We start from the raw sequence: 22,343 nt of genomic DNA on the forward strand, positions 1-22,343 counted from the left end.
AGTCTTAGGTAACCCTCTCGTCACTGCTGCTGCTGCTGCTGCTGCTGCTGCCTGTCGTCTACTGGATCCCACACTCAGACACATATTTATAGTACTGTGCAGTTTTTTAGGCACTTAAGATTCCTACTCATCAGGGAGGCGACTGATTGGTCCCAAAGTCAGTCTGCAGCATGCTGGGAACTTTGAAAAACTAATGTGTACCAAGGAGAATTGATGACATTTTAAAGCAACCTCACTTTACTTTTAATGCTTAAAACTTTTGCACAGTACTGCATGTTTATTTTGCTACATCTGTGAGGACATTCAGCCACAGCTGAACCATTATCTCTTAATTTCATCTTATTTATGACCATGAAAATTCTAACCTTAAATGTAGGAGTGTAACTCTTCTGAAACAGAGACCAAAAGGAAGAAAAAATATATATAATCTGGACAGTTATGAGGCAACATGGCAGTAGTTCTTAGGACACTGAGCACCACAAACAAAACCTCCATTTTATTGGGAAGGTGGGAGAATTTTCCAGAGTCAAAATCTCAGCATCATAAACTTTGTCTTTAATTCTGTCCTTGACCAAAGGTATATCTTCACAAACATCGAGGTGAATTTTCACAAGGACAGGAGCAAGTGCACTTGCCAAAATGCAAACTTATTTACAAGCAAATGTACACACAGACGCACACATGCATGGACACACACTCACAAATCCACGTTGTGCTGTTGTTAACACTCTTGTTGTGTCTCCTCCCTTTCCTCTCCTTTCCTGCACAGCCCCAGACAAACAGCACCAAAAACAGCATAGTCACCAGCCCCAAAGGAAACATCCCTTCACCTGCTCTGGTATTTACCTCCTAACCCTCCCTTCACCTGTGTGTGTGTGTGCGCGTGTGTGTGTGTGTCCACCCCCTACTCTCACCCTACCCCCCCTCCCCTATTTTTTCACCTTTGTCTGGTTTTTTCTCTCTTGTCTTTTTGGGTTGTGGTTGATCTTTGCCTGGCCACTGCGATGGCCGGGTCGGAAGTTGGGAGGGTCTTAAACCAGCAGGTGGTGTCAGGAAACATTTCCCCACGGCAGGTGGGGATGCTATGTGACTTGCGCTGGGGTTGATATTGTGCTGCCGTGTCATTTTCTGTGTCAGTGAAAGTTTGCCAAACGGGAACAGACAGCCAATGCCTGCCAGGACTGTCAGTGCGATTTACCCCCCTCCCTCACATTTATGCCTCTGTAGAGAAGTCCAAAGGTCTGCAGATTGTCCTTCGAGCCAAATAATACACCAGCTGGTTTCAGAGACAAATTCCTCCTCCTCTGTTGATGGTGTGAAAATGAATGAAATCGGCTGATTGGCTGGAATGAAAACCTGCGTGCTCTCGGGCTCCTGGCACACGTCACAAACCAGTTTTGCAGAGGGAGCGTGTGAGCATTTACAGCTGGGGGGGATAGTCCAGAGACGTGAGCAGAAATCTGATTTAGCATCAGACCTCCTGGGGAAGTTATTTGTGTTGACTGAGTGCCTCTCTCTCTCTGTGTGGACATGATGCATTTATTTTTATTTGATTGTAAGGTGTAGACATGGAAACTGATTTTACAGGACAACACCACACCTTTATTAAAGGACATGGTGGTTTTGTATATTCAGTTCAAACTGCAAACATCTAAATCATGTACATTAGTCTTTAGACATCACAGGATAACTGTAGCTATTAGACATCAGTGACATTTTAAAAGACATACAGTAACTTTTCTTTTAACTGGGCTACACACTACACCTCATGTTATTGTGATGACCCAGTTTTCTCTCACAAAACTCTTTCCTATTAACATTTTTTTGAACTACTGCCAAAAAATCACTGTGTAGGGTTCACTGTCGTCATCATTAATCAGTGAGAGATCTCCACCTTTGATGGAAACCGTAAAGATCCTCATCCTCGCTGTTTTTCATGACTCAAATGATGTACTGTGTTGCATGAATGCTCTGCTAATCATTCAGGGTGAAGTGCTACAGGGAGGTGACAGTTTCATAGCACATGCTTTTTTTCTTTTTGCCAAACAGGCTGCTCTCTGTCACTTAAACACTAATTTAAATGAATGTTTTAATGCTGTTAGTTAGCTTTAGTTTTCTGATTATTATGGCCCCTTTAAATAGTAAAGATTTTGTGTAAATTTGCAAAAATGTAAAAATGACTCCTGATAGGCAGCGGCTGCCAGAATCAGATCCAGCAAGTTCAAGTGATTCTGAACTGTAGATCAGTTAGAAAGACTTTCGAGGTCTTAACCAGTAAAAACCAGTGTTCCTCTCTGATATCCAGCCAGGAAACTTTGAAAATATCAAGAATTATAAACAGAGTTTGGTGTGTTTGTTACAGTGACAGCACTTCTGGCTCCACAAGCCAGGGATCATGGGTAATATACACCGTTTAGACATGCTTCAGTTCAGTGAGTGGGACTACACAGTCAGAGCTCCAGTCAAGTGACTGATAGACTTTGTTTTCTGTACATGAAACTCGAGGCTACAGAGGCTGCTCTTTCTCAGCAAGTTACATTGTGGTATTTTGCAGTCGATAACTAAACAGACTCAGAAACCTCATGCTTGTATCTTGACTCTGAACACTGTAAGCAAACGTGAAGATTCATTTTCATGAAATCAAATCATTGCAGTTGTATTCCAGCAGTGAGCTATATTTGCAGAGTTGTGAGAGCATAATGTTTCTGACACTGTTTTTTTTACTGGACATTATTAAGCCAGAATAGCACATTAAATCATGCCATTTATATAACCAGGCCAGTAGCCACTGCTCAATCATAAATCACTGGCAACTGAGTCCTGGATGCCACAGTAGTGATCTCACCAACTTAGACATGAAACACAGCTGAGGACTTGGGCAAGTTTGGGTTTGCTCCCCGGCACTCCTGCACACTAAATATAGCTTTGTCACACTGGCCATACAAAGGTGCATCTTAGCATGTAATGATAATATGGACAGCTGTGTACAGAAGTCACTGCACCCCTCAGCAAATTATGTATCATGCTGATTTTGGAAGTGAAAAGAAGTAAATACAACTGCTGCAGCAAACAGACATTAACGTGAGCCTTTCTGTCACTGTGGCTGTCGCAGCTCACAGAAGCCAAGAGTCTAGATATTCTCGATTTAGGAATTTTCACTCCTTCTTCCTGACAGATCGCTTCAAGGTTCCGAGATATTTTTAGGCTGTCTTGGATGCAGTGCATGTGAAAGATCTACCCACAGATTTTCAAACTGCTCAAACTTTTTCATCCAGGTTTTACAGTAGGCTGTTGATCAGTGAGTGACTGGTATTTTGGTTATCACCTGTTGATGGTGTGTGTATCACTGTGCAGTAACCTGGCCTGACGCAGTGATCAGAACTAGTCGCCTGCTTCAAGCAAGAGAAGAGGCAAACTGACATTTGAGTGCATTTTTGCTCACAGTTGTTCTTTTATGTCTTGTTTTTCTTTTTCCTGTGTGTGTGTGCATGTGATGTTAGCTTCAGCACCGCTCCACTCAGCACGTGTGCAGACGTACTTTTCAGGAGCGCTTGATGGGAAGTTTACATTTATGTGCTTGAGAGTGTTCATGGAAGTGTGGGCACAACCATGGAGCAGAAGAGTCTTTTTTTTTTCTGATCCTTGAAGGGAAGAGGGAGTGGGAGGGCGGCTGTGATCTCCACGCTGTTGCTAGGGACTTGAGCTAGTTACTGTTTAGCCATTTGGTGCATTAACTCCTTCATTACCGAGCTGCCAGGCCGTGGAGAGGCAGACTGTCTTCCCTTGCAGCATGACCTTAATTTTCTGACCTGGAAGCAGTTTGGTGGGGTGATGGGAATCTTAAATGATGGATGGATTGTGGCTATTTACATCACATAAAAGACCATCTGAATGAAATCATTTAACTCAGCAGTGCTACTAGAAACATCCCTGGAACAGCAGCGGTGTGAATGTAAGGTCAGTGGTGATGTGTAACAGTCAAACCCTTCCCCCAGCTGCTGATATGCCCCCCCCACCCCACCCCTTCCCTCTAATCTGCAAACCCCAGGTACTTTATTCTCGCTCATCATCATCATCTCCCAACTTGCCACCGGTGCCTGTTGCCCTGGGTTACGGTTGCCCTGACAACACCGCCATCATCACCAGAGAGACAGCTGATGATTGGTCATCACAGAGGTGTCACTTCCTGGGGAAGGGGGCAGGGGGGCTGCAAAGAATATGGGGTGGTGGATTCTAGTTAACTGTACATCAAGCGACAGTTGTAGCAGACAGTGGAGAGCTGTAGAAGAGAGTGAAAATATATCTGTCTCCATTCTGAGTCATCATCAACCACTGTTGTATAGAGTGGAAAGAAGGCAACACTGTGGGGTTTGTAAACCACATAACAAGTACCAGTATGCGAAAGAAGCCACTACTTGTGCTAAAAACATAACATGGTCTTAGAATGCAAGAAGGAACAACAGCTCTTTTCTGTAACTCGCTGTACTCTAGGTGGAAGTGAAGCCAGATGGTTTATAGAGGGCAGTTGGTGGCATAAAAAACATAATAAGGAGTTAAACTGGCTAATCCCGGGGAGTGACTGAGCCAATTCTATGCACACAGTCCTGACAAACAACAGCCGTTTGGGACTGAATGTCTTTTAGAGAGGGATCCTGAAATGATGCCAGTATCTGCCCGGCAGCCTTTTCAGTCGAGACGAGTACGAAGGAGCAGAACGACCCGTTTTCATCTTGTGGGGCATCTTAAGTCTTTTTGCTGGGTGTGCCAGTGCCTTGTAAGATGTTGAGGCTAGTGTTTATCTATGTCAGAGCATTTATATTGTATGAGCTGGCTCATTTTCCCTTCATTTGTTTGCCCCTTTCATTTAACAGTTCCCTTGAGTCAGTAAATATTTGCATCATGTAGGGCATCAGAGGCATTTTAGAATTATCTTTATCCACGTCCAGCAAAGCCCTGGATGGGTTAAGGTTAAAAAAATGTCACAGTTTTGAGTGCAACGCTCTTTCCTTAGGCTGTGTACTTACTGTATCTGTGTGTGAGGAGTGTGAGAAGTGAGTGTGTGTGAGAGACAAACTCTGAGTGCTGATGTGCTCATGGCAGACACTTCACCCCGAGTTTCAGTACTGTTTCTGTTCCTGGTGTGCGTGCGCGTGCTGCTCTGTGCATGTGCAGAGAACAAAACTGACTCTGAATTACAGTTTTCAGCTCATCCACCCACTCTGTCGCTTTGGAGGATTCTTCCCTCTCTCCTCTCTGCCAACCTTAACAAGCACTTTCTCTTCATCCAACATTCATATCACTCTCTCTCCTTCTCTGTCCATTTTTTTGGGCACTTTGTCCATCTCTGTCGACTTTTATGTCAAAATCTCTTCTCTTTCTTTCCCTCCCTCTCTCTCCCCTCTTTTTCTCTCCTGTTTCTCGTTTATTTCATGTTCCTCCATCTCTCCTCTTCCTCCCCCTCCTCTTCCTCCAGGAACCTCAGACAACCGTCATCCATAATCCAGTGGACGGAACAAAGGTATACATCATTCCCCAGTCCTGACCTGCTCTTTATCCTTCTTTGTCATTCTCCTCCTCTTCCTCATCTTCTCCTGCCCTTTGATCCTTCTTTTCATTATGCATCCGTGTGAGCGCACCATGGCGTTGGTTTACTAATGCGTATGTGCTTATGTCTGTGTGTACGCTGCTAGAGATTAAGCTCCTCAAGATATACGACTTTATATTGTGAAGAGAACAGGGGGTGGATGTGATAGTGATGTGTTTATGTGACTTACTGTGCGACCTATAGGACCTTGACACACACACATTAGTAACTTCACCAGATAAATTAATGAAATTAATGATGAAGTTTGGATTTCATAACAGAGCTGAGCAGGAAAACAGAAATTTACCAAAACTGAGATTTTGCTCATGTCAGTTTTCAGTAAAAGTTTCCCTAAGTGCCTTTGAAAATTTCCCCATAAAAATATTACAACACCCAGTACTATCCAGTCGCATGTTTCTTCCTCATCTTGCCTTTGTTCTGCATTTATGTGCGGCATAATGAGCAGGAATGCTAATTTTAACATAATGCAAAAGCAAGAGTTTACAGCTCTGTAGCAGTTAAAAGGTAATGGTTTATATTCCTTATTCATTATTTTTTTGTACAATTTTTGTCATTGATTTTTGGTCCCCGTCAAGTAGCCTCTGAAATGTAGCTGCTACAGTGTGAATGGGTGTGTATCTGTGCGTGTTTGGAGACTGTGCATGACTCTGCAATAAGATCTCTTCCTCATAGGTATGACCAAGCATTACATATGTGTGTGTGTGTGTGTGTGTATGCTTGTGCGTGTGCTGAATGGTAACACAACTTTGTTCCAAAGCCAAATCCAGGATTTGCATCACAACAGAGTGACCTTTGCATTAAATTTTGGGTCAGTCCTCAGGATGAAGTGCATGGTTTTGAATTGTTTGCAACAGCAGCCCAAAAAGCTGCTGCACGGAGGAAGGCACTGAGAGTATTTTGGAAGACTACAGCCTCTGTAGAGTTTATGTTTCCACACCAGGCTGGTTTAAAGCAGCTTATTTGACCTCTAAAGCTCCTACCTGCTTAGTTCAGTCCATCCAGGCAGGTGAGAATGATTTTATTGAACTTTGTGAGCACATAATGTCAACTTTGTACAAGAAACTACATGACCTTTTATCAGTACAAGTAAACAGATTTTAATAGCCATTGGTCCATGAAGCCTGGACACCCTGGCATGGCTCATTGAACAACAGAGTAAACCTGGAGTCAAGATTAAATGAGAGTTGGGAGCAAAGTGCACAAACAAGTGTATCATAATAATGTAGCCAACATTTTATAAGTCTTCTCTTGCCTGTAATGCGGCAAGATGAAAATAAATAATGTCACAAAGAAAACTTCTCTATGATTCAAACCAAAGAAAACAAACTGGAGGTGTAATCACACTTGAAATTATATTTCTATTATTTGAGGATTCTCGCCACAATGCTCTCCCTCACATTCACACATATATACGCACACAGGCACACTCCTTCTCTTCACTCTTTCTTCCTCTCCTCAGGTCACTAGCTGCTCTTTAAAAGGCAACGAAGCCACTTTTGCGCTTTTGCTCGTGACGCTGCTCGTGCACGTGTGCACTTCTAATGAGGTCGCCGAGTCTCTCAACTCTCCTCTACATGCAAGGGAATTTAGACCCATTTAATCTGCTAATTGGAAATCAGAAACCTAACTTCTCCTCTGGCGAAAGCCTGCGAAGAGAGAGACAGCTAAGGCAGACAGACCGGTGCTGTAGATGGATAGATTGCACCTCCCTAAGATGACAAGTAATTGCCCTACGAGAATCCATTCTGCCTGTCTCTGTTGTTGAAATAGGATGGACGGAGAACATCCCAGTGAGTTTTCTGTCAATTTCAGCAAGAGACAAGAGCTCCCTGTGGAGGAAAGACGTCATTTGTCCACATGGTGTGACTCTCACACACACACACACATGCATACACACACACTGGAGATAAAGCAGAGCGAGCTTTGCCTGGAGTAGAAGAAAAGAGGTTTCGAGCCAGGGGTAAAAAGTCAAATCTGGGTTGATTGTTCACTAGGGGTGCACACTGGACGCCCAGGCTGATGGGTTAGGGTGGCATGGTTTGACTTTATATTTGCAAAGGCTAAATGATTGTGACTTACTAACTCTGTCCTCGTTTGGCATCTGCTTCTGGGTTAGATCCACATTAACTGGTCTTGATACATTCGATGCTCTCAGTCTTAGTTTGTTGAAAACATGACATGGCAACATAGAGATATGCCCCCTGCTGGCCTGTGTTCTGACTGTGTGTAAACCAAGTGTCTCTCCCACTCCTGTGATGTGCGTCTTTATGTGTATTCAGCACAAAAGTGTGTTGTTATGTTCAAACCCAAACTGACTGTCTGTCTCTGATCTCCAGGAGTCATCGGACAGCAGCAACACCACTGTGGAGGATGAAGATGTGAAAGGTAAGATTGCAAAAAACAACAGAACAGATTTTAAAGTGTTTGCCACAAACAAAAGGCCAGAACACCTGAGGGATCTTCACAAACTTTGGATCATCACTTGACATTTCTACAGTGCTGATGTAACAGTTTTTTGCTGCAGTCAGTGAACAACTTGTTTAACTGCAGAATGTCACCATGAGGTGCCTCTTATGATCAAAAATGATGAGGAAGACAAATTATTAATTGAGACAATAGTTGACGGATAGCGCACTAAAGCAGAAATTTGTCTGATTGCTTTTCATCTGGGCTTGTTAAGTTCTCAGCTTTGTAAAGGTGGATTTTGACAAGCTCTGCTATTACCACTCAGTTACAGATGGAGGAATGGATTCTTAAATTCTCCTTGCAGTGAAAGATGTTCTTTGTTGCTGACATAATTGTTGTACCTGAGTGAGTCTGTCTTTCTGAAACTGCGCACTGTTGCTGTCATCTTTAAAAGCTTCGAAATTAGAGTTAAACACAACACAGGCAATCCAGAGCGCGCACAGAAAGTCCTGAAAGATGGCTCAAACCTGACAACTGACGCCCTGCTTTGCATGAGCTTCTTGTTTACGGCACTATCATGAGCCTCGGGGTGGAAATGCAATGTGGAAATGAACAGTTGGAAAGCTCTCTTAGTGTCTTGTCTGGCTTTGTCTTTGCAGTGGCCTATTAGAGGGATTTTTGACAGAGGGGGTGTTTGCGTCATCATGTTTCTTGGCCTTTTTAAAAGTTTATCAGTGGAAATAAAGTGGAACAAAAAATGGCTTAATAACACCATTTAAAAAAGATAAATCAGTAAGTGTGTAAACACCAATCAAAGGATGTTTTTAATGCTGAATGAATAAGAAAAGTTATTATTAAGAGTTATACCGATACTTCATGTGTGGTGTTGATGGTGTAAATGTCAACCTGCAGATAGCTGACCTCTTACTGACCCCTCATGGAGCCTGGCTGTATTGCTTCCTCCTGCTGTTTTTTTTAAAAAAAAAGACTGCGATGTTTGTGTGTTTTGGTGTGTGTGTGTGTGTGTGTGTCTGAGAGGTGAGAGGGGGGCTGTGAAATGTAAGCGGCCTTGTAATGCTGTTGTGGTTTGGCTTTCTCAAAAGAGTTGGCGTTTGGCTGAAATCTTAATACTGAGAAACACACACCTCTGAAATACCAACATGCCTGTGTGGGGTGTCAGCTTGCCGAGTTGTGTACTTGTTTGGTGTGCGTGTGTTTACTTTGCTTGTTGCTGGATTTGTGAAATAAGTGTGTGCGCGGGCCATGTCACATATATCACCAAATAACTTCACAAACTGCTTCTGTTGTCTGGCCTTTTTTGGCCACCTGTGCCTTGTGTGACTGTGACTGTGTGCTTGTGTGTGTGAATGCATGGGTTCTGGATCTGCTTATCTATGCCAGCACACTCCAAACACCCCTGTTCTCCACATCCGAGCAGAGTACAATGCCTCTAAATCGGGTCATGAGTGTATCATTTCGGTGCCAAGCTTACAGAACAGAATGTGCGCTTCCATCTCCTCCTCCTCCTCCCTATAGAGGCTTTGCTGCTATGTCACAAATTCCCTAGCAACCATGGCAGAGCCATGATGTAGGTCTGTAAGAAAATTAACAAGAGCTAGAAAGAGTACTACACTACACGAGGAGAACTGCTCTTGTTTTCCAGGTATCGTGCTCATTGGAAAAACAAAGTTCTAGTTTGAAAGAGAAAGGGTAACTCCTGCTCGGAGTAAAAGTAACTGAGACACCACCTAAAACCCTGAGAGCGTGGAGGTCAAACCATGCATTTTAATTCAAGTGGACAAACTGGAAACCTCAAAGTAACGTGCACATAGTAAAGATAGATTTCTCCTCTCATATTCTCTGATTGACACTTGACTGCAGTCCTCGTTTCTCCAGCACTTATGGACAGTCAGCATGATTATATCTATATCTATATCAATCTACCTAATCACAGTATCAGGGATAAATGTATTTCATCATTCATCATTTCTTAAGCCCTTATCCTCAGGTGCTCTCATGAAATGGGAGCATAAAGATACCTTGAAGAAAAGTGGTGTCAGTCATTCCAGTGTGATCAGCTAGATTTGTTGAAAATGTCTGATCAGCGCCGTGCTGTTAACTATCTTTAGCACCTGTCTCTTGGGACTTAGCCTCTATTCCAGAGCGTAAAAGAAATATTTGACCTTTGGCTTCATTTGCCAGTGAGCTAATAAAGCTAATTAACAGTTTCAGTATCTCTATTCACTAATTTACAGGGAGGGGGTGTTGTTTTGTTATGTTATTTGAGAGTTTTTTATAACCTCAGGTGCGATTCCAGTCCAGAATCATTTATCACAATAGTAGTGGTGGTTGCAACCAATATGTGCATATATTTGCACCTGTAAAATTGTTAATCCGTGTCTTGCACAGCTAATGTCTGAAAATGTCATAAAATGTCAGATTTATGAAAGTTTACCCTGTTGCTTGTTTAAATTTCATTATCAAAATATCCCTTGATGTGGGTAAGGTAGCCTGGAGGAGCATTACATCACCTGAAAATCTCTTTATACCCCTGGGCTCCACTGTACCATACTGTACTGCCCCTGTACACACAGTGAAAGGTATCCTCCCCCAAGCCATTTCCTTCCCTTCCAAGGTCCCCAATCGGAGCCAAGGTCCCAAATTGGAGCCCCACCACCCCACCCCTCTGGCAGGAATGGAGAGGGCAAGGGCACCTTGGGAGGGTGGGGGTGGGCTCAGGGCTAAAAGGGGTTTGTGTCTAAATTTAGCCCCGTGGTGGTGGCAGGAAACGGAGACGGAGTAGCCAGAGAGGTGTTGAGGACACACCGCTCTGCTAGCGCCACCCTTGGATAGTATTAGTCCCACACAGCAGTTTTAAGACTCTTAAGATACAAACCAGGGGATAGCGCGGTTAGCGGCACAGAAAACTACAAGAGCCAGGTGAGTGCGGGAGAGAGGGGACTCATGTTGGCTGGAACAGTTTTTGCCATGTTGGCCTTTGTAGGATCTTGTCAGGTCAGTGAATGCTTGACAGCTGGTTTGTAACCCTACACCTGTGCTGGCTTTTGGAGCATCTGAACACATATCTGTTCTGTTACACTCAATACTTTTATAGTAGAGTTTTCTGAGGGCTGCTGATTGTGCTTTGTTAATCTACAGTTTTGTTGTATTGGTGATGATTTTCCCGCGTGAGTTACAGCTTCTAGGGCTGCTCGCTGTTAAAATGTTCTTCTCTCTGCGACATTTATAGAATTTAATGCTAATTGCTGAGACGTTTCTGCGCTACACTTCCGAGGAGTCACGTGTCAGTCAAACAATGTCGGCTGCACTGTGACGTCTGGTTTTCCTTGGATTTCCTGTTATGTTTGGTTTCTGTAGCTGCCACTTGCTTCTCCTCCAAGAGTCATGAAATTGGCATTTATTGACGAACATGTTGAGGATTCGTTTGAGGATTGATCACGTTTAAGACGGACGTTTCTTTTCTAATGCCAGTCTCATGCCATTTATTTTTTTTTCCTGCAGGGATGTTTTGTTTCCCTCTATTTGTCAATGAGTGTTCATTTGCCACGTTTCCCTCTGTGCCGGCTGATAAAACAGACGAGCGGTAATGAGTAACATCCAACTCTCCCTCATTATCATGGCCATCACCGTTGTCATCATCCATCCTCTGCTCACTGGAAGAGTCCCATTAAAGTCTCAGTAAAACCTCACATGCAGCATCAACCACAGTTGTAAATCCTACTGAAATGGATCCATTAACTGGGATAACGAGGAAAACGCTTTTTTTAATCTTTTTTTTTTTCAGTGAGATCTGGTGACAGAGGACTGTCAGTGAAAAGTACTTGTTATTTCTCAGAGTGAGAAAAGAAAAGGTTGACTGGTGTTTATCATCTTGTATTAATCTGCCCCCATCATTACACACACACACACACACACACACACACACACACACTCGCTCTGCCCCTCCGATCATTCCTCACTGTGACATTTCTGTTGTGTGCAATATGTGCAGCTGGTTGTCATTTCTCTTTGTATATGTGTGTGTGTGTGTGTGTGTGTGTTTGGTCTCATTATCTATGTGTGTGTGTGTGTGTGTGTGTGTTTGTGCACGTTATCAGGGAAGAGCTTAGACAACAGCTCGCTTAAGGCACAGTCCAGCACAAGCTCCCAGCCTGATAGCTCTCAGGGCTCCTCAACTGCTGTGTACTGTAAGTCAGCATGGCCCGCCAAATGCAGCCTGTAACACACACACACACACACACACACACACACACACACACACACACACACACACACATACACATTCATATCTTCTACTAACCATTCACCTTAACTAAGACCTTCGTTGTGTGTATTCCACTCGGTATCTGCATGTATTCAAACCATAGGACTGCTGCCATTTTAAAGCCCTGACTTAAATGAGTTTTAATCAGCACCTACTTCTCACTATCAGACAGTCTAAAACATCTAATAACAATATAAATTATTTAAAAAAAAACAAAAAAAAAACACCAAGACCTTCGGAAAAACACTGAAATGTTTCGTAGTATTTCTACTCCTCTACTATCCTACCCATCCTCCTCCCTGTTCCACCCACGCCACGTGTGTTTAGAATGATTTGTTGACTCCCTCTTATGGACGTATGTGGAATAGCAAGACAATACTGGTTTTGAGATTCCCTAAGCATGAATTTTGCTTGTTGTCATCTGAGCGTCCACAGCAATGTGGTCAACCTTCCCATTTTAAGTGCACTGTCTTCCATGTTCCTCCATTCCTCCCTCCTAAACTCAGCCGCTGCAAAGTTTGCTGACCTGCTGGGCTCAGTGCGCAGGGGCTCAGGGCCCACGTCCGACGGGGAAGGGAGATCCTGCACACCACCTCCCGCCGCCCTCTCCGCCCCCTCCCCTCCACACACCCCTGTTGTCCCCATGCAGAGTAAGTAGAAAGAGCAGCAACAGGGAGTGTACAGCAGACAACCACTGAACACTTAAAAACTATCTTTCATGTTTCATTTTTGGGAGAGGAAGGAAAACAGCTTATTTCTAAACTCAACATAGATCACTCTTATTTTTAGAGATGAATGGTCTCCAGCTGCACGCATGTTGTTTCTGCATCTTTAGAAATCCCTTCAAGATTTTTAAATTAATCTTATGGACCAAACTTCTTATGTCAAGTAAAGAATGGTAATAAAGCTACACTATAGAGATATGAAAATGTTAAAAACCACCAAATGCAGAATCTAAATATTCTGCTGTGAGTCGTTTTAAAGAAGAAAATGTTTCCGTATTTTTGTTATTGTCCAAAAATGTGATTAAAAGCACAAGAAAGATCCTAAGCACAATTATTGTCTGTGTGGCCAAAGCCAGAGGATGATGTGCGATAGTGATATGTTCCTTTTATTATATTAAACATGGGTTGAACACCTTAAATGTGCAGCAAATGTGTATTAATCCACTGCAGAAACTAGTCCCAGATACACCACTCACTCCTGTCTATTAAAGATTAAAGTGGTCTGCTGATTTAATAAATTACTGAGCCTTTTTTTAAAATGAAACTACATATTTACTTTTTATACATGTAGATATACATCTTTGTTGGGACTGATTTGAGACATGAGACATTGTTTATGTCTTGGTGTTGACTGAGATTAAGAAAAACATAGAACAACACAATTCTTATCCTTAAAAATGTCCAGTTTTTATTAAAATATACCTTCAAATATATCATCAGCACAGTACAGACCAAATAAAATGAGTCAAATTATATGTGTTTGTAATTCTGTGATTGATTGTAACGACACAGTTTAATTGAGAACTTGGAAAGTTTGTAATAACCATATGAGGATTAATGAAAGCTGCATCACTCCAGGTGAAGTGTGTTATTGTCGCTACAAGTTTGCAGAGTCCTGAGGGGATAGTTTTATTTCTTCATTCCTTTATCCTCTCTTTATGTTTCCCTCTTCACTGTTTCTGATCTGTTCTTACATTCCTCCACCACCACCACCCATCCACCACCCATCCATCCATCCATCCATCCATCCTGCCTGGGCGGCAATCAGTGTCCCGGCTCACAGACCTGGTAAGCAGCGTTCGCAGGGTGCCCGTGGCCCCTGCGCCTGAGAGTGATGCTGCACCGGCGCCGGTACCCAGCGCCAGGCCCGCCCCTCCACCTGCACACACTACTTCCCCACCTCCCCCTCACTCCCCCTCGAGCCCCTCCCTGTCTTCCTCCCAGAGTGAGTACCGAGCACGACCCACCCTGACCCCTGTGCATGGTAGCCAATCAGGGGCTCAATCTGATGACATGCCAGGATTTCAGTGTGTGAGCAAGTGTATTTAACAGTCAGTGTTGGTGCTTTGGGTAAACAGGGGTCCACAGAGTAAAGTGCACTGTGTTAAGCTGCTCTTTTGTCAGCCATGTTGGAAACCAAACTATCTGTGCTCGATGGATTAATGCACTGTTTGGCTGCTTTTGACTAGTTGAGATGTCTTTAAATACACAGGTGACATTGTTTGCAGTGATTTACAGAGATACCCTGTGTGTTCATTTCGCAGTGTGTTTGACAAGTGTTCAGGATCACATGATACATGATATTGTATGTGTGTAGATGTTTAATCTGCTCAAGTTTCACAGATGTTGGTTAGTCGTGTTTCCATGTATTCCTCAATTTAATTCAAATAGATGCCTTTTTTTTCAACTGCAGGTCTTATAACACTTATATTGGAACTTATATTGGAAAGAAAAAAAAACACATGGGTGAAAAAGAAAAAAAAATCACCATAAAACATATTTCCAGCTCATTTTATAAACAACAAAACATGTTATATGACTTTTTCACCCGTCACAGTTTACTCAGTAAGCATGTATGTACGTTGGAGTCTTAACTGCCTTCACCTCAGCATCTGTGTTGTTGTGTTTAACAAATGATAAATTGATAAAACGAATTCCTCTCCATCTGTCCAACTTTTGCGATTTCCTGTGATTAACTTCTGTTCCCACTGTTCTCTGCAGCACGCAAACAAGAAATTATCAAGATCACCGAGCAGCTGATAGAGGCCATCAACAACGGAGACTTTGAGGCATACGCGTGAGTCTGTGTTTTTGTGTGTATGGTTTATTTCTGGCTTCACACACATAGATAAAAGTTAATGTTTGATTAACATGTCCTGACCTTTCCTCTTCAGTAAGATCTGCGACCCTGGACTGACTTCGTTTGAGCCAGAGGCGCTGGGCAACCTGGTAGAGGGGATGGATTTCCACAGATTTTACTTTGAGAACCGTAAGATTAATAGATTTGTTGGTATTGTTGTCATACTGTTGCAGTTTCGCTTATAAATAATGACAATTTTTTATTTTGTCTATTTTCCTGATCTTGTTTCTTATTGTTTTATCTTGTTTATCTTTAGTCTAAATCACAAAATGAGGCTCAAAAGGAGAAAGGTGTTCAGTCAGGAAACGTTTTCACAGGAAGCTATTAATAAAAGCTGTAATATAGCTATTGCTCAATCTATGCTCAATCACTCTATGTGCACATCTCTATACAAGTGTATAGAGATATGCACAATTTAGAGCCACTTGTATTTCCATTTTATGGTACTTTGTTGTTTCTACTCTCTGCTTTAGTTACTAGTTACTTTTAAGATAAAGATTTGACACAGTGGACACAAGCTTTAAAAGTTAAAACCACTGGTTTCCATTTGGTTTCTGATGTCTCACAAAAAACAAGTGTGTAGTCGGGATCACATTTCAGATATCTATGAGTTGTAAACAGCTTCACCCCTTTGACCCCTCAGAGTTATCTGGAGTTCCTGTTTCTAAAACTGCTCTGCCTCCAGCAGCTACGAGAGCAACATGCTGTTTACACTGATTACTGCTTCAGTATTCATCATCTAATGATGTACCGTGATTTCTGTACCGTTGAGCGCACCTGACTATAAGCTGCAACCACTAAATTTAAAAAGGAAAAAAAAAGTACATATACAGGCTGCACTTGTCTATAAGCCGCAGGTGTCTAAATGTTTTTGAGGCTTGAAGCTCGTTAGCCCGTAAAAATCTGTAAATTAGCTGCATCATTGTTTAAACCGCAAGGTTCAAAGTGTGTGAAAAAAGTAGCGGCTTATAGTTCGGAAATTACAGCACATAAGGATCTGAACAGATGTTCAGTGTCACACAGAAACATGACGATAGATAGTTTGTATGAAACTGCAGAATTATGACACACGCTTTAATTTATATTAAAGCATTTACAGGACTATATTGAAATTAGTAACAGTAGCATTGATAGTAGAGCAGTTGTAGCCTTGTCATTGTTGTGTTGTCTTGCTCATTCTCTGTCCTGTCATTGTCCTCACCATCTTTTCAGTCTTGGCTAAGAACAGCAAGCCCATTCACACCACCATCCTGAACCCCCACGTCCACCTGATTGGCGAGGATGCTGCCTGCATCGCTTACATCCGCCTGACTCAGTTTGTTGACAGCCAGGGTCGGCCGCGGTCCAGCCAGTCAGAGGAAACTCGCGTCTGGCATCGCAGAGACAGCAAGTGGCAGAACATCCACTTCCACTGCTCAGGCGCACCAGCTGCGCCGCTCCAGTGAGGTACGGACTACAGCAGGGAGACAGCTGGGAGAAAACTGACGACAGGAGCTGTTCCTCTCAGAGCATGGATGTACTACTAGGCTTTTTCCAAATTGCTACTTTGGAAAGAAGCTGCGGCTGTTGTACCTTATCTAATCTTGCTGTGGGTTGGGTATAACTGTACTATGTAGTGTTTAAGCACTAGTTTCACATGTGTGAAATACACTAATTTGCTTTCTTGCTGAGAATTACATGAGAGGGTCGCTACCACTCTCAGCTCTGTGAAGCAGGAGTCAGGGGACTTTAAGTGTGACAAGTCAGACCATGAGTTTAGGTTTCTTCTAAAGCTCACCAGTTACCCAAGTTACATCTTTGTTTGATTTGTACTAAAACTGCTGTTACCTCAGGACAGAGCCAGGTTTGCCATTGCCCCCTTCTTTATGCTAATCTACATTTACCAGCTTTCTTAAAATGTTGAACTATTCCTTTAATTTTAAAGCGTCTGATTTGTGTTCTTTCTCAGGGTTGAATGCCATAGCTTTGTCTGTGAGGAGTGCTCTGCTGGAAAGAGAGAGGAAGAGGAGGAGGAGGAAGGGATGAAAGAACAAGTCCAGTGTCGGTTTGGGGACAGGGCTCCTCGCCCTTCAACAACGAACCCTCCCTCTATGGACGCCCGGCCTCAACCCCCAGCATGCATCTCTTCTTTTACTACTACTACTACTGCCCCCTGTCTGTCTACCTGCCCTACACACCATCAAACAACAGCAACTCGACATCCTTCACCCCCTACCCCCAGCTTCCTCTTCTTCCCTCCGGCACACTGGGTGATTGGTGGGGGTGTGGGTGGGGGTGTTTTCAGCACTCGTGTGATTCCTTCTTCCCGTGGTCTCTTCCCCCGTCCCCCACAATTTTTGTGACACCAACCCTCTTGTCCTCCTGTGAATCTACACTCGTGTGACATAAACACTGCACTGGAAATACAGTATGTAAAGTTTTAAGTAAAATCTATTATTATCATTACTATATTATTATTATGATTATTACACATTTGCAATTGTATATGTAATTTGTATAATTCGAAATTCTTGATGCCAGTGGTTTCTAGAGTTGAAGGAAATCTTTTTTTTGTTTTTCTCTATCTTTTTAAGGAAGCATGTTTTTCCCCATATTAACAGTGGCTGTTTTTTATTGTGGCTATTAAGTGGAAAATGATATTGGCAGTTTTTGTAATTTGCTTCTTGTATGTTCGCTATAATACTGCGCCCAAACTCATGGTCAACTTGTTTTTGTCCGTTGATTTGTTTGTTGTTTGCTTTGGGGTTTTCCTTTCCTTTTTCTTTTCTTTCGTCTTTTTTCCTCTTTTTTTTTTTTTTTTTTTTTTTTTTTGAAGGGGTGTGCCTGATGGGTGTCGTGTGAAGCTGGAGAAGTCCTCGTACGCGTGTGACCGTGGTTACGTAAGGCAGACACATAGCCTGTGCTAGTCCAAAACTATAATGACTCTGTACAGTTGGAGGAACCCATTGTTTTTCCCTTGTTGCAATGTGAACGGCCGGAGGAGGGGTCAGCTACGCTCTGTGTCTTCCTGCTTCAAAACGTGAACGTTTCAAACAAACAGCATGCAATAAGAGTTTTATCGTGAATTTACTTCTCCATCTCCACATTTAACGCTGTGACGGTAGAAGACCATGTGCTCCAACACTCTGAACAGTGAGGTCTAAAAAAGAGAAGCAGCATTGTGAAGATGCATAAGAGGAAGAAAGAAAATATTTTTTTTCGGTTAGCAACAGTGTTCCCCCCCCTTGATTTGCATTTCTGCCACTATGAGAACAATAATTCAAACAATATAACAAGATACTTTATGTTGGACAAAGAAAGAAAAAACTTATTCTGTTTTAGCAGAAAACTTCAGACAGCACATCTCCTTATCTGAGTATGATGAAATAAGTTGGTCTGTTGTCATGAAAAGAAATTATTTGTATGTTCCATGTTGAAAAACATGAGTTTCCAAAGAAGAAATATTACAGCCAGTGACTTAAAGTGATCACTTAATAGGGGTACATAAAATTAGGGTTACAACTAATGATTATTTTCAGTTAATCTTTTGGTTTATTTTGTTCAACCAGCAGTTTAGACCAAGAAAAGCAATAAATTCTCACATAAGAGCCTCGAACAAGAAAATGTTTGAGTTATTTTTTTAGTTACTTAAGTAATTTTGGTGATTATTTTTCAGTTAACTGATCAACCATATATCAGGCAAATATGGAAGAAAAAATCAGCGTGATATTTTGAGGTAGCATTGTTTCTCTGTGTGTATGCGCAGCTGTGTGGATACAAGTTTCAGCCGTGTAAAGTAAACTGAGGATGATGTTAAGACCAGAATGAGGCTGAGAAATATCAATAGTCTAACTGGACACCAAACTATTGGAATAACATTGTTTTTGTATGCAACAAACCACTTTGAACCACTTGTATATGATGTAGTGTACAAAACAGTAAACTGCTGAGTAACAGATAAGAAAAAAATATCAAAAGTACAACTCTCATTATATCAGCATATCGACTTGTGACATGACAAAGGCTTTTAGTCACAGTTATTTGGTATGTCACGATACAGTAACATCAAAGTATCTTGTTATATTTACAGCAGTGATTTTTCATGACAGGAAATTGAGCACACTTCCTAAACCTCCCTGTCCTCTGCCATCACACAGTGATGATTCACAGAAATCTCAGTGTGAGCGTATAGTTCAGCTTTGCCCCGTTTCTACCAGGAGCTTGTGTTTTTGAGTTTTTTTTTTTTTTTTTCCCAGGTGCTGGTGCTAAAAAGGGGAGGGAGGGGAATGCACTGCTCGTCGCTCCTGCTGTTGCTAGGCGACGGCCGAATACCCGTTTGAAGCTCAGTGCTCTTTTCCTAAAAGTTGATATATTTTTAACTCGCTAAAAATCTCGGTGCTGTCTGGAACACAACAGCAGGTCCTTTTTTTCCCGACAAAATGTCAAACAAAAGAAGTCAGCGCTCTAAAGAAAGGATCCCGGTGGGTGCGTGACCTTTCTCACTTCCAAAGCCATAGTGCAGAAAGCTGGTGCTACTGCCTGTTTGTCTATAAGAAGCACATACACTTAGGCCCATATCAGTGATGATGAATAAAGGATGTGTGTGCTTGAAGCCTCTACAAGTGGGAGGATTTTGTAGGGCTTCTCTGTTCTGTGGTCTGGTTCCTCATTTCAGGACAGTCCTTTGCCACAGGGTGCAATATTTGTGTGTGTGTGTGTGTGTGTTTGTGTGTGTGTGTCTGCAAGCATGTACAGTACATCCATTGCTCTCAGTGTGTATTCTTTACAAGCCCTGGGGGGTTACATTTTTGAGGTGTGTGTTGTGTAAGAGATGATGGAAGGTGAAGGCTTTATTTCGGAGGACATATCAGTCCCCTGCCTTCAGCCCAGGACTTCTTTTTTCTTATGTTTTGATCTGTTATTTTTCACGTTTTACAAGATGTTTTCCATGTTTTTACTCTCATGCCTTGTCGATTTGTGTTACAGTAAAGTGTTATCAGCTTATCATGATTATAAAGTGCTTGTGCCAGGGGTGGCAGGATTGAACGGATGGACTTTGCAGCACTGAAGACTGATTTCGTGGAGGTTTGACTTGCGATCGGCTCCACTGTACTTTGCTTGTCCACCATTGGCTGCCTTCACATTTGTCTCGCCCCTATTGGTCAGACCAAGATATTAAAGAGACTGGGCAGTCGGTTTGGTGAATAGTCCTCAGGTTTCTATTTATTTTCAATATTTATTTATTTATTTTAGTGGATATTTTTATTGTGCTTTTTTTCTTTTTTTGTTGTTTTGTTTTCCTATTGTACAGCTCATGCACTTGTGCAAGTACTGTCTGTTGTTCAAGGGACACTGCTCCATGTAAAACATGTTTTAAAAGGGATAGTACACCCAAGTTGCATCCTGCATGTGTTTTCTGTAACGACCAACATGGTGTGAATTACTTTCTCTTTTTTTTTCTTCTGTGACTTCAAATTTACGCTGGTTTTGATGTAATTTTTGCAGTTTTATTGTGTCCTTTTTTTTGTTCTTCCACTTAGGCCACATTACCACTTTGCCAGAGTGGGACATCTATTACTTTAAAACTCATATATTAAAATACAGGATTGTTTTTTGTGTGAGCTATCCCTCGAAAAAGCTTCATCGCCTAAAAAAAGGCAAGTGAAGCTTTTTTTTCAAATGAAGGTTTTTTCAAGGTGAACCACTGAGTCGTTGTATTGTACTCATGTCACAGTAACAATGTTCATGTGTAGTTGACCCTGATGTAATAGTAAAAGGTCAAAGGTTATCTGAAGGCGTTCATGCGTGATCGTGCGAACCAAACATGACCCCCACCCCCCTCCAAAAAAAAAAAGAAGAAGAAATAGCAGCATGTACAGTACAAAGGTGTTGTTCTTCTGTTCTCCTTAGTGTGTTTACTAGCCTTGAAAATCAGTATAATAAGATTCACATATTTAAAATGAGGGAGTACACAGTGTTACACAACTGCAACTAATAAGCAGCGTAGCTGGCATTTTCTTTGCATGACAGTCAACAGGACACTTGTTTTTTGGTGTTTTCCTTTTTATTTGGTTTCTCATTTTCTACTGAATGCTGGTATACTCGACCTTTCTCTATCTATTTTCTCAGCTTTTTAAGTGCATATAACTATTTTTGTCTCAAGATGATATAATGAAGATGATTATGATGATCAGGATGATTATATTAATGACTGTGGCACTTAGGATGACTATGAGGATGTTGTCGGTGATGATGATGATGATTATGATGATGATGTGGTGAAGATTATTTCGCATGCTTTTCTACGGGGCTCTGTGTTGTCAGTGCAGAACGGCTGCCTTTTGTACACAGCTGAGAGAACACACAAGGAGCACATGTTGACCATCAGCACCAAGAGTGACTGGTGCCTCACTGAGCCTGCACTGGAGTCCCACTGACAGATAAGAGGCAGTTCAAAGAGTGGACGTGCTCCAGCAGGGGGCGCAGTCACACAAAGTAAAGCACAAACAGACACAGATAGAAGGCAGATTGACGCTTCTAATGTAGCTGCACAATAAGTTAACTTTATAGTGTCAACTCTAACAGACCATCGAGTCAGAGACAACAGCAGTTTATCACTGTAGAATAAGAACCAGCTGCTATGACGATTATTGATCAGGGCTGCACAAATGGCACTGAAAAATCATGACTGTATGATGAATCAAAGCTGAAGTCGATGATTGAAGATGATTAATTGTGCAGCCCTACATATGAACTACAGTAACTGTCCTCCTCTAGTCTCTTGAGGCCAGTGTGAGCTCTGCTGCCTGTCAGCTATTTAGTCAGATGAAGCTAAACTATCAGCCACTGTGTTCACTCTGACCCTCTGCCATCTTCTTTCTCCAGCCAGTGACTGAAGTTGCACTGACAACACTGAGCTGGCTTCTCTTCGTAGGGTCTCTTTCACTCTTTCCCCCCAGTCCCTCTGTTTTCAATCCTTTTCAGTCATTTCTCTGCAGTTGGCTCTTTCTAGTTTCCCTTTGTCTCTTTTTGTCAGTTTGGGTTTCTTCTGTATAATAATATTAATCCTCTAGTTCTCTGATTCTTCGGATTATTGCTCTGTTCTCTTACGTGCTACACGTGTTTCTCTAACTTCAAGAAAATGTGTTAAGGTGTTATCAATAAAATGACAATTTAAATAGAAAATTCTATGTCTTTCTGTGT

General features: G+C 42.1%; 1 protein-coding gene across 32 annotated transcripts in view; it reads left to right on the forward strand.

Moving 5' to 3' along the window:
* Positions 1 to 22,325, forward strand: part of camk2b1 (calcium/calmodulin-dependent protein kinase (CaM kinase) II beta 1) — a 71,866-nt gene extending 49,541 nt beyond the window's left edge. For 9 of the 32 annotated variants that reach the window (XM_051074987.1, XM_051074992.1, XM_051074996.1 and 6 more), the window contains 9 exons: positions 770 to 838; positions 5,474 to 5,518; positions 7,942 to 7,990; positions 12,803 to 12,946; positions 14,070 to 14,246; positions 15,023 to 15,098; positions 15,196 to 15,290; positions 16,374 to 16,607; positions 17,110 to 22,325. In XM_051074987.1, coding sequence (XP_050930944.1) covers positions 770 to 838; positions 5,474 to 5,518; positions 7,942 to 7,990; positions 12,803 to 12,946; positions 14,070 to 14,246; positions 15,023 to 15,098; positions 15,196 to 15,290; positions 16,374 to 16,606 — 888 coding nt within the window. In that variant the 3' untranslated portion in view covers position 16,607; positions 17,110 to 22,325. The remainder of the gene's footprint in view (positions 1 to 769; positions 839 to 5,473; positions 5,519 to 7,941; positions 7,991 to 12,802; positions 12,947 to 14,069; positions 14,247 to 15,022; positions 15,099 to 15,195; positions 15,291 to 16,373; positions 16,608 to 17,109) is intronic. The other 23 variants (XM_051075009.1, XM_018700675.2, XM_051075003.1 and 20 more) reach the window with 7 other exon arrangements.
* The last annotated feature ends 18 nt before the right edge of the window (positions 22,326 to 22,343 follow it).

This window comes from Lates calcarifer, linkage group LG13 (genome assembly GCF_001640805.2).
Source record: "Lates calcarifer isolate ASB-BC8 linkage group LG13, TLL_Latcal_v3, whole genome shotgun sequence".
Classification (NCBI taxonomy): Eukaryota; Metazoa; Chordata; class Actinopteri; family Centropomidae; genus Lates; species Lates calcarifer.